Below are 11,624 nucleotides of genomic sequence, written 5' to 3'. Positions count from 1 at the left end.
ATTCCAGCAATAAGAAGTTTGAGCCTGTAGATTATAAACATAAGTATTTTGAGTTGCTCAAACAAAAGGAAAAGGGCTTTTATTACACAAGAAAATGACTGGGCAGCAGATAGTCTGGATGAAGATGAAGATGTCATCTATGTCAATCTAGCCCTAATGGCCAAGTCTGATGAAACAGAAACAAGTTCTTCAAGTAATCAGGTAATCACCACTAACCTAGCACATTTATCTAAAGCTGAGTGTAATGATGCAATTAATGACATGTTTACAGAATTATATCATTTGCGTGTTACACTTAAGTCTCTCACTAAGGAAAATACTAAAATCAAAGAAATTGAAATAATGTGCTAGAGTCTCAGTTTATTGAATTTAATAAATTGAAACTAGAATGTAAGATTGCTAAGGAGGAATTAACTGAGTCCTTGAAGAAAGAAGAGATTTTGAAGAAGCAACTTGAACGAGAACAGGAGGTGGTTAAGGCATGGAAATCATCTAGAGATGTTCATGCTCAAATCACCAAAGTTCAAGGTATTGAGTCCTTTTGTGATGCAGCCTGGATAAAGAGTAAGGAGAAGTTGGAATCCAATTTAGTTGAAGGATTGCTAACAGATGTGGACTCGACGGATGATGAGAGTCATCCGTCGGATAATCAAAAGGATTATCCGCCGAGTGACACAAATCCTCATCCATCGGCTGTGAGCAAACCTGTGAGCAAAGCCAAACTTGCCAAGTTAAATGAAAAGTATGGATCAGTTTCCAAAAACTTTGTTTTAGGAGAATCAAGTCAAGTGAAGAAGGAGAAGAAAGTGAATGTTGGTCATATGTCTATCAAGCAATTGAATGACATATTAGAAAAGATTGAGGTTAAATCAGGAACTAAAAAGAAAAATAATAGAAATGGGAAAGTAGGGATTAACAAACATAAAAACTACACACCTAATAAATATGCTCCCAAAAATATATATGTTAAGTGTGGTAGTGTTAATAATTTGTCTATTAATTACAAACTTGCCATGCCTACTCCTATATCTATACCATCTTCTTTTCCCAACATAAATGCCATGCCTCCTATGCCTATGAATGCTATGTCTGCACATAATATGAATGCACAATTTGCTAATATGCCATTTGCACCTAATCCTTATTATGCTGCATTTAGTATGTCTCAAATGCCATTTAGCATGCCCTACTGGAATAACATGTATGCAAACAGCATGCCTTTTCCTGTTAATCAAAATGTGTATGATAATTCTGTTTTAATGACTGGTTTCAAATGTCCAACTCAGATGATAAAGGATGAATCTGATATCCCCAAGTCAAATGAGATCAAACCTAAGAAACAAAAGAATAAAGCTAACAAGGCAGGACCCAAGGAAACTTGGGTACCAAAATTAACTTGTTTGGGTTTTGATGTGTGCAGGGAAACAGAAAGAATCTGTGGTACTTGGATAGTGGTTGTTCAAGACACATGACTGGAGATTCTACCTTGCTCATAGAGTTCAAGGAGAGAGCTGGCCCAAGTATTACTTTTGGAGATGACAGTAAGGGTTATACTGTGAGATATGGCTTGATTTCTAAAGACAATGTCATCATTGAGGAGGTTGCCTTAGTGGATGGTCACAAGCATAATCTGTTGAGTATCAGCCAGCTTTATGATAAAGGCAATTCAGTAACCTTCAATTCAGAAGCCTGTGTTGTGATAAACAAAAGGAGCAACAAAGTAGTTCTCACTGGAGTGAGAAAAGGAAATGTTTACCTAGCTGACTTCAACTCATCAAATGCAGAATCTGTCACTTGTCTTCTCAGTAAAGCAAGTCAAGATGAAAGTTGGCTGTGGCATAAGAAGCTGTCCCATCTAAAATTCAAGACCATGAATGAGCTTGTTAAGAAAGAACTGGTTAGAGGTATTCCTCAAGTGGAGTTTACTATGGATGGACTGTGTGATGCCTGCCAGAAAGGAAAGCAGATTAAAGCATCATTCAGGAAGAAGCTTGATTCAATAATTATAGAACCTCTGCAATTGCTATACATGGATTTGTTTGGACCAGTCAATGTGTTGTCCATCTCAAGGAAAAGATTTTGCCTAGTAATTGTAGATGATTTTTCAAAGTTCTCTTGGACATATTTCCTAAAGTCTAAATATGAGGCTAGTAAAATCATCATCAATCACATAAGGCAAGTCAACAATCATCCTGATTTCAAAGTTAGAAGAATCAGGAGTGACAATGGAACTGAGTTCAAGAATTCTGTTATGAGAGCATTTTATGAAGAGAATGGGATTATGCATGAATTTTCAACAGCAAGAACTCCATAACAAAATGGAGTAGTGGAAAAAAAGAACAGATCACTTATTGAAGCTGCAAGGACAATGCTTGAAGAATCAAAGATACCAACATACTTCTGGGCTGAAGCTGTAAATACTGCATGTTACACTCAGAATATTTCTTTGTTTAATCAAGCAAAGTGTATGACACCCTACCAATTATTCAAGAACAAGAAGCCAACTCTAAATTTTCTTCATGTCTTTGGTTGTAAATGTTATATCTCGAGAAATCAAACTGATCAAAATAGGATGTTTGATGCTAAAGCAGATGAAGGAATTTTTGTTAGATATGCTCGGGGAAAAGCATATAGAGTCTACAATCTTAGAACCAACATTGTTATGGAATCAATACATGTTGTGTTTGATGATAAAAAGATTGAAGGACTGCAAGATGAAGATTCTCATGAAAGTCTCAAATTTGATAATGTAGAGATGGTTGGTGATGATAGTGATGATGAAAGTGATCAGGAAACAATGACAAAGGATGTTGCAGAAAAATCTACTACTAATGAAGCACAAAATTCAACATCTGTCGAGTTGCAAAATGCTTCATCTGTCGGGAGACAATCTGCTTTATCTGTCGGGAGACAATCAGCTTCATCCGTCGGAACTCAAAATGCACCATCCGTCGGGTCATCAAAAGAAGCTGAAAGTCAGAATAGATCACTTACAGAAAGTTCCCCTTTCTCAAATCAAAGATCCATAAACTCAGGGGGAGTTTCTAATAATCAAAACTCAGTAACACATCAAGACAACAATGAGGCCTCTTCATCTAGAGCTAATCTACCTTAACAAAGAAAATGGAAAAAAGATCACCCCTTTGAACTCATCATTGGTGATGTATCTTCTAGAGTTCAAACAAGGAGAGCAACTCAAGAAGAATGCTATATAACAGCTTCCTATCTAAGGAAGAACCAAAGAAGGTAGAAGAAGCTTTGTTGGATCCTGATTGGATTTTAGCTATGCAGGAGGAGCTAAACCAATTTGAAAGGAATGAAGTATGGAAGCTGGTACCCAAGCCTAATGGAAAGAATCCAATTGACACCAAATGGGTATTCAGAAACAAGATGGATGAAAATGGCATAGTGGTCAGGAACAAAGCTAGATTGGTTGCTAAGGGCTATTATCAACAAGAAGGAATAGATTTTGATGAAACTTTTGCTCCTGTCGCAAGGCTTGAAGACATCAGAATATTCTTAGCCTATGCAGCCCATGCCAATTTCAAGGTCTATCAAATGGATGTCAAGAGTGCTTTTCTAAATGGAGATTTGGAGGAGGAAGTCTATGTCAATCAGCCTCCTAGTTTTGAAGTTCCAAATTTCCCAAATCATGTCTACTATCTTTTGAAAGCACTCTATGGACTGAAGCAAGCACCTAGAGCCTGGTATGACACTTTATCAGAGTTCCTTTTGGAAAATCACTTCACAAGAGGTACTGTGGATAAAACTTTATTCTTTAGAAATGTTAATTGCTCTAGTATACTTGTTCAAATTTATGTAGATGATATTATATTTGGCTCTACAGATGAAAAACTTTACAAAAAGTTTGCCAAATTGATGCAAAGTAAGTATGAAATGAGCATGATGAGAGAACTAACTTACTTTCTTGGTTTACAAGTTAAGCAATTTAGTGATGGAATATTCATTAGTCAAACTAAATATATTCATGATCTTTTAAAGAAGTTTGATCCAATGGATTGCACATCTGCAAAAACTCCCATGGCCACTGCAACTAAGCTTGAATTAAACACTGCTGAAAAGTCTGTGAATATTTCAAGTTATAGGGGTATGGTTGGCTCAATTTTTGTACTTAACAGCTAGTAGGCCAGATCTCAAGGGAACACCAAAACTTGGCATTTGGTACCCTAGAGATTCTGGTTTTGATCTAACTGGTTATTCAGATACAGATTATGCAGGTTGTAAAATAGACAGAAAAAGTACAACAAGAACCTGTTAATATCTAGGAAACAAGCTTGTGTCCTAGTTCAGTAAAAAGCAAAATTCAGTTTCTACTTCTACAGCTGAAGCTGAATACATTGCTGCTGGTAGTTGCTGTGCACATATTTTGTGGATGAAAAACCAATTGTTGGACTATGGTCTACAAGTGGATAGGATTCCTATTTTCTGTGATAACACACGTGCAATTGCCATCACTGAAAATCCAGTACAACATTCAAGAACAAAGCACATAGACATCAAGTACCACTTCATAAGAGAATATGTGATGAATGGTACTGTGGAACTGCATTTTGTTCCAAGTGAAAAACAATTTGCATATATATTTACCAAGCCACTGGATGAATCCACCTTTTTAAGGTTGGTAAGTGAATTAGGTATGCTAAATTTTTCTTGAATCATTTCAGATATTTTGCAAGTTGTTATGCAGCCAGAAATTTAATTAATTTTTATGTTTTGGATGAAATTTTGGCCAAGTCAAAATTTACATCCCGGCGGATGATCATTATCCATCGAGTTTGATCATGCATCGGAATACAATTTGTCAATAAAATCAATTATTTTTCTGAAATATTTTATAACTCGACGAATAACTGATTTATCCTCATTCGTCGAATTGTCTCAATCCTAGCCGTTAATTCCCTGAACATTATCCATCGAGTGTACTTACAGCTTGTAAGCATGACACGACGGATAAGTGACATAATTTTTATAGTTTATTTATTTTTAAACGGCTATTTTGGGCAATTTTTATTGGTTACTTTCTTTTACTTTATTATTTTTTACAGTTAATTTCTGAGATAGTATAAAAGCAAATTCACTTTTATTCATTTCTTTTATCATTCTCAAGATTCAATTGCTCTAATTTCTTTCTTCTCAAAAGAAAACTCTCTCTCTGCAAATTCCAAACCTCTAACAATGGCACCTGTAGTGAAAATCATATCTCAACCCGGTTATATCTATGAGAAAAACAACTTCTCAGCCTTGGTGAACAAGGAGATTCAACAGTCTGGTGACTATCACAAAATGATGGATTTTGTGAAGAACTGCAAACTCAACTATGCCATGCTGGAATCACCCACCATTTACTGTGAGGTTGTTGAAGAGATATGGGCAACTACAGTATACAACTCGACAGACAAGACTATCACATTCACTCTGAAAGGTAAGCAGTTTTACATAAATAGTGATATTGTTAAAGCATGCTTCAAGATTCCTAATAATAGTGTAACTGCTCAACCACCGACACTGACATTGTTAATATGCTTAATTCCATGGGCTATGCACTCACTACTTCTAAATTAAGTGAAATTAGGAGGTTGGGTCTTAGGAAAGAATGGAGTTACCTGTGTGATGTAGTAACTAAGGTGTTTTCTGGTAAAATTAGTAACTTTGACTATATAAACATCTCTATGCCTAACATGCTTTACATTTTAGTTACTGATAAGTATTTCAATTTCAGTAACTTGGTTTTGTTTGAGTTAGGCTTTAAGTTAGGAGAGATCAACAAGAGAGGTAGAAGTTTCTATTATGCTAGATTTTTTATGATGCTTGCTAACCACCTTGTTGAGGAAATTATAATTAAGAACCCAACCAACAAACTGAATTGTTGGGTTCAAGAAAGAAGGATCATTGCAGATTTAAACAGAGCAAACCATCACAAGGAGGTTCCCTTATTCTACTTTCCAGTAATGGAGGGACCTCAGGTAAGTGAGGTAATTTCTTCTGTCTCCACTCTTCCAACCTCACAAATTTCTTTGCTTTCCAGTATAGCTATGGCAACTGTGTCAATGACCCAACAGTTGCCTACCCAAGCTACCAAACCAACAAAAGTTCCTAAATCCAAAGCTAAGAAAGCCCCCTCTAATTTCTTCCAAAAGAAATCTGTTGTAAAATCCACTAAACCTAAAGAGGGGAGTGTGAAGGAGGGCAAGAAAAGTGAGGGACAGGGTGAAAATCAAAGAATCCCTAAGGATAAGACTGGTGAGAAGAGTGTACCCAAACCTAGCCACCCCACAGTTTTCCAACAAACTGTGGTTGTTAATAAGGATATTAGCTCATTCCTGGTTTCATCCTCCCAAAATGATGTTACCATTGAAACAAGCTCCCAACCAGGAGCACAGGCCAAGAGAGGTAGGGTCACTAGCTCACCATAAACTTATGCCAAAAAGAAAATATCGAAAACCCTTGGGGATGCTCAGGGTTCACACACTATGCAAACTGGTGCAAAAGACCCAGTCACTGCACCTTCTCAAAGTCAGGTTGATGCGGCTCTAATAAATGTGGAGTCACAACCAAAATCTCTTATAATTGAAGCACCTGAAACACCAAACTCTCCCACACACTCATTGGATGTTGATATGATTCATACATCTCAACCAAATTCTCCATCTCTAACTCTCTTGGAGAAGCCAAAAATCCATGCAAGTGAGCATCATCTTCTAGATGATTTGTTGGCTCACTTGTCAGTTCTTTCTGAGACTGTTGAGACATCTGTGCCAAAATTTTCATCAATCTGCACAGAGTCTACAAGAGTCTCCACTCCAAACTCAATTATTTCTTCTATCCCGATGGATATTTATCATCCGTCGAGTAGTGATTGTATCTCGATAGATAAGTTTAACAGCAGTTATCCGTCAGATAGTCAAACTGCTAACCCGATGGATATTCCTCATCCGCCGGGTGTCTCTGCACAGCTTCAAATTTCATCTATTCTTACAAGTGCAGAAGACTTAGTAGTAGTGCAATCACTCCTAGGACTGAGGAAAGGGAGTGATTTGAGTGAGAGTCTGGGTTGCTCCCAGGAAAAAGGAGAGGAAAAGAGTGATCAAATACAGTCCATTTCTTCAGGACTGGCAAAAGTGAGTGAGAGGAGTCCCACCTTAGATGGTGAAGGTGAGGGTGTGAGGGTGGGATCCAAGGTGCGACCTTGATAAAAGAAAAGAGAGATAATGAGAGAAATGCAGGTACAGGAGATATAAGGGTGAATGTCATTGCAAGTGAGTTAATGAATGTCCCGGATACAAACAGAGAGGGACTATTTCAGCAAAGTCAAGCTGTTATAGATTCTACCTCCTTGGATGCTGAGACATTTACTCACCCTGTTCCAGCATATCATTTTCTAGCTAGACAGGGCAATGACAATGCATAAAGGATGCTCAATTTGGTGCACACAACAGAGTCTATGCAAAGAGCAAATGATGCAATCACAGCTCTGCCCTCTACAGTTGCTGATATTGACTATGAGACTGGTGGTTCAGAAGAGCCATTGGACATAGGGGAGAAGTAGGCCCTAGTTCTAGATCAGGAATGCCATCATGGGCCTTCTCCAAGAAATGTGATGAACATCATTTCAAGACCACACTCATCCAACTTATCAGTCAAACACACACTGCTCTTCAATCAACAACAAATGCCAGCACCAAGAAGCTCATACAAGCACACCTTGCTTCTCTTCAATTGCAACAAATCCGAGGTTTTCAACATAATCAGGATGTCACCTCAATCAAAGGTGAAATTGATCAAATGAAAAGGGACATTTCTGACAGGTTGGATTCTAAACTTCCAGAAGCTACAATGCTTGACATTAAGAGACAACTCAGGAAGAATTCTGATCTTGCCACAAAAATAGATTCCTTGGATACCATAATGATAGCAATGGAAGCCTCTCTAAAAGCAATTCATCTACACCAAGCACAAAAAATAGACTTGCTTCAAAGGCTAGTGGCCGCACAAACCTCCTCTTCTACTCAACTTGTTGATAACAAAAAGGGGGAGAAAGAAACCTCTTCAAAGGGGGAGAAAGAAAGCTCAATTGTCTTATTCAGACAAGGGGAATCAAGAAGTGAGGGGGAGCAAAAAGTGCTCAATGTTCAAGTAAGTAAAGCAATTGTGCCAACAATTATTTTCACAAAGCCACCTGCTAAAGATAGCATAGATCTAATCAAAGAAGCATCAGCCAATTTGAGAGCAGCTGAGAAGAAGCAATTGAGTCCAATCAATTGGAAGAAAATTGATGAGAACATCCAAAAGATATTTTGCCCAACACAGAAGCCAGACAAAGTCTTCAATCATCACTCTAAAGTTATGAAAATCTCCATGAATGATATAAGCATGAACTATCTAGAAAGGGGTTAAACTTCCTGTATCAAATCTCCAAAGAAAGATCTCATCATGAAGGCCAAATGGAACTATCCTAAGTTTTCAGACAAGAATCCTATGGATACAGTGTTTGAGACACAAAAGCTAGATGAAAAGAAACTGTTGTCAAGATCTATTGCATTCTATAAGGATCCAGCTGATTCAACATTGAAAAGAAGAATTGCCAAAATTTACAGAAATGGTAAGAGTGTGGTGGTTGGAAACCCACTGTTTGTGGAAGCAAAGAAGGAAGAGAAAGAAAGAATCAGGCTAGAAAAGAAGCAAGCTGCTTTGGATGCTAAGAAGCAAAAGCAAAAGAAAGAACAAGCTGCTATCTTGGCCAAGCTTCAAGCTATAAAAACCACAACAGAATCTCTTGTACAACTAACTGTAATCACTGAACCTAAGGATCTGAAAATGCAAGAAGAATCACAGCAGAAAAGAAGATTTAGATACAAACTTCATTCCAAGAGGAAAGTGAACTTTAATGATGAGGAATTGGAAGACCAATTTCCAAGAGGAAAGTGAACTTTAATCATGTACATTTGTGATATCAAGGAATTTTCAGACTTAAATCTCTACTTGGATGAACTGGAAGAAGTAAGAGGAATTGATGCTTACATACATCTTCCTGAAAGATTGGTATTTAGATACAAGGGAGGGAAAGAGATGGCATGGCCTCTTCACAGGATTCTCCAAGAAAGCCAATTTGTTCTGATTAAAGTCTACTCATCCTTCAAAAAAAACTTTGAGTATAATGTGACTGCAAGAAGAATAGTTCTAAAGAGGATTGAGGAACTAAGGAGTATTAGAGCCAAAGATGCACTTCCAAAAACTCTATATATTCCCTTTACAGGAAAGAGAGTGCATCTAAGGCCCTATTGGCTGATGGAGTTCATGGATGACAAAGGTGTTAGAAGATTCTTCAGATTGGAGGACCAATTGAGTATCTCTATCAATGAGACTCTTTTGGAAATGCAGGAAATGCTAAATCTCTCAGAAGCTGATGAACTTGAATTCCACAGACAGCTTCAGAATCAAATTGAAGAAAATAACAGAAGGCTTAGGAAGAAATCCAGATAATCAAGGAAATAGATCTATCTGCTCAGACCAGAGGAGCATCCTGATAACAATTGTGAGCAATTTATTTGTGTACTTTACCTTGTTCAACTTTCATTAATTTGTAGCACTTATTAGTTTTATCTACTATTTTTCAAACTATATCTTTAGGATGTTTTGTTATCATCAAGTTTCTCTTAATTTATGGCTACAATTCCAGTAGACATAAATTGGGGGAGATTGTTAGGAATATGTTGTGTACTTGATGATAAGCCAAATAAAACACCTTAGTAGATTTAACTTAGTGAATTTTGTAGCACCAGACAGATGATCAATTATAGTCCCGACGGATGATTCAATATAGTCCCGACGGATGACTAACTGATATCCATCGGGTGAGTAGCTTATATAACAATAAGTCATGTAGCACATTTCTGCAAACAACTTTGTATAGATTCTGTAGTAGCTCATGAATCATGTAGACTGCTAGTAGATGTGCAGAATAGGTTGATTAAATGTAAATATAAGATGTCTTGTAATTCTGCACAAATGAAATAGAGTCAAGTGATAAATGGCTACCCGACGAATGATCAACAAGGCTACCCGACGGATGATCAACAAGGCTACCCGACGGATAACAAGCATGTACCTGACGGATGATCAATTCAAATATTTGTTGACAATGACAACACAGTCACATGCATCGAGTGTTTGCCAAAGGAATGTGGCAGCATGTTTAGCAGGGTTTTGAGAACAAAGAAGCATTACCATTTCCATGCAAGTAATGAAGATTTTCAAAGATGTTGGAATAGAGTAATGAAGCAGCATGGAGTTAGACTTGATAGGTTTTGTTTTATTATCTTATCTTATTATATGTAAACTTGGTGATATATAAACCAAGTTTAGCAAGTAGAACAATAACAACAATAGACTAAGCAAAAAACATTTTTCAGAGAAACATTTGTAAGCTGTATCCTGGAGCATTTCTCTGAAAGCTTAGTTGTTCACTTGTAAAGCAGTTGTGAGCTATTCAAACTTCACAGGGTTCTCTTGATATATATATATATATGGTGGATACATTCAAATCCACCAAAAAGGTTTAAAGACTTGAGTTTTTATTACTTTATGTTTAATTAACTTAACTCTGTATTCCGCAGTTTGCAAATTAAACAGTTAGATATAAATTGAGTTCAAACCATTTTTCATAAATCTCAAAAAGAAGCCAGAATTACATTCAACCCTCCCTTCTGTAATTCTTGTTGTATTGTTAGGGAATAACAGACCATCAATCAACAATACTGTATAAAGTTCATGGATAATACCTTGACGTGGTTCAGAATCCCGAGGGTCCTGGTATCAGACAATGGACCACAATTTGTCGGTTCAGAATTTGAAACCTATCTCCAAGAGCGAGGTATTAAACACAAAAAATCATCTGTAGTATACCCTCAGGGGAACATGCAAGTAGAAGTCAAAATTCAGATCCTTCTCCGGGGCATCGAGAAGAGACATAGAGAAAGTAAGAGCAAGTGGCCAGAAGAGTTGCCCAATATTTTATGGGCCTATAGGACTAGTCCCCGTACAAGCCCAGAAGAAACCCCTTTCAAGCTAGCCTACAAAACGGAGGCAATGCTTCCCATCGAAGTGGGATCCCCTTATCATCGAGCAATCAACTTCGATGAAATAGCTAACGAAAAGGGGCTCATAACAAACATTGAGCTTATTGACGAGGTCCGAGAACAAGCTATAACAAGGATGGAAAAATACAAGGAGAAAACAAAGGAGCACTTCAGCAAGAAGTCCAGGGTCAAAAGAATACTTAGAATTTCTTCTAAGGTAAAAAAGCACAAAAAACAGTCACAAACCTAGCTATGGATGTATAACCGGATTGGAAGCAATCAATTTTACTTAGAAAAATTTCTAAGTATAAAAACAATAAAAAGCAGTCACCAACCTGGCTATGGATATATAACCGGATTGGAAGCAATCAGTTTTACTAAGAACAATTTCTAAGTATAAAAACAATAAAAAGTAAACATCAACCTGCCTATGGTTGTATAACCGGGTTGGAAGAAATCAGTTTTACTTAGAACATTTTCTAAGTATAAAAACAATAAAAAGCAAACATCAACCCGGCTATGGTTGTA

At 37.1% G+C, this 11,624-nt stretch overlaps 1 protein-coding gene across 1 annotated transcript; it reads left to right on the top strand.

Annotated features, from left to right (window-relative positions):
• The first annotated feature begins 10,788 nt into the window (after positions 1-10,788).
• On the top strand, positions 10,789-11,346 carry LOC141712220 (uncharacterized). The gene has a single exon (XM_074515070.1). It carries the CDS (start codon positions 10,789-10,791, stop codon positions 11,344-11,346), a length of 558 nt encoding a protein of 185 aa, XP_074371171.1.
• The last annotated feature ends 278 nt before the right edge of the window (positions 11,347-11,624 follow it).

The sequence above is a fragment of the Apium graveolens genome, chromosome 1 (assembly GCF_009905375.1).
Source record: "Apium graveolens cultivar Ventura chromosome 1, ASM990537v1, whole genome shotgun sequence".
Taxonomy (NCBI): Eukaryota; Viridiplantae; Streptophyta; class Magnoliopsida; order Apiales; family Apiaceae; genus Apium; species Apium graveolens.
This window is presented reverse-complemented; position numbering and strand designations above follow the sequence as displayed.

Bases quoted from the DNA above. Each gene is read 5' to 3' on its own strand.
- LOC141712220 (XM_074515070.1), top strand. From the start codon at position 10,789: ATGGATAATACCTTGACGTGGTTCAGAATCCCGAGGGTCCTGGTATCA.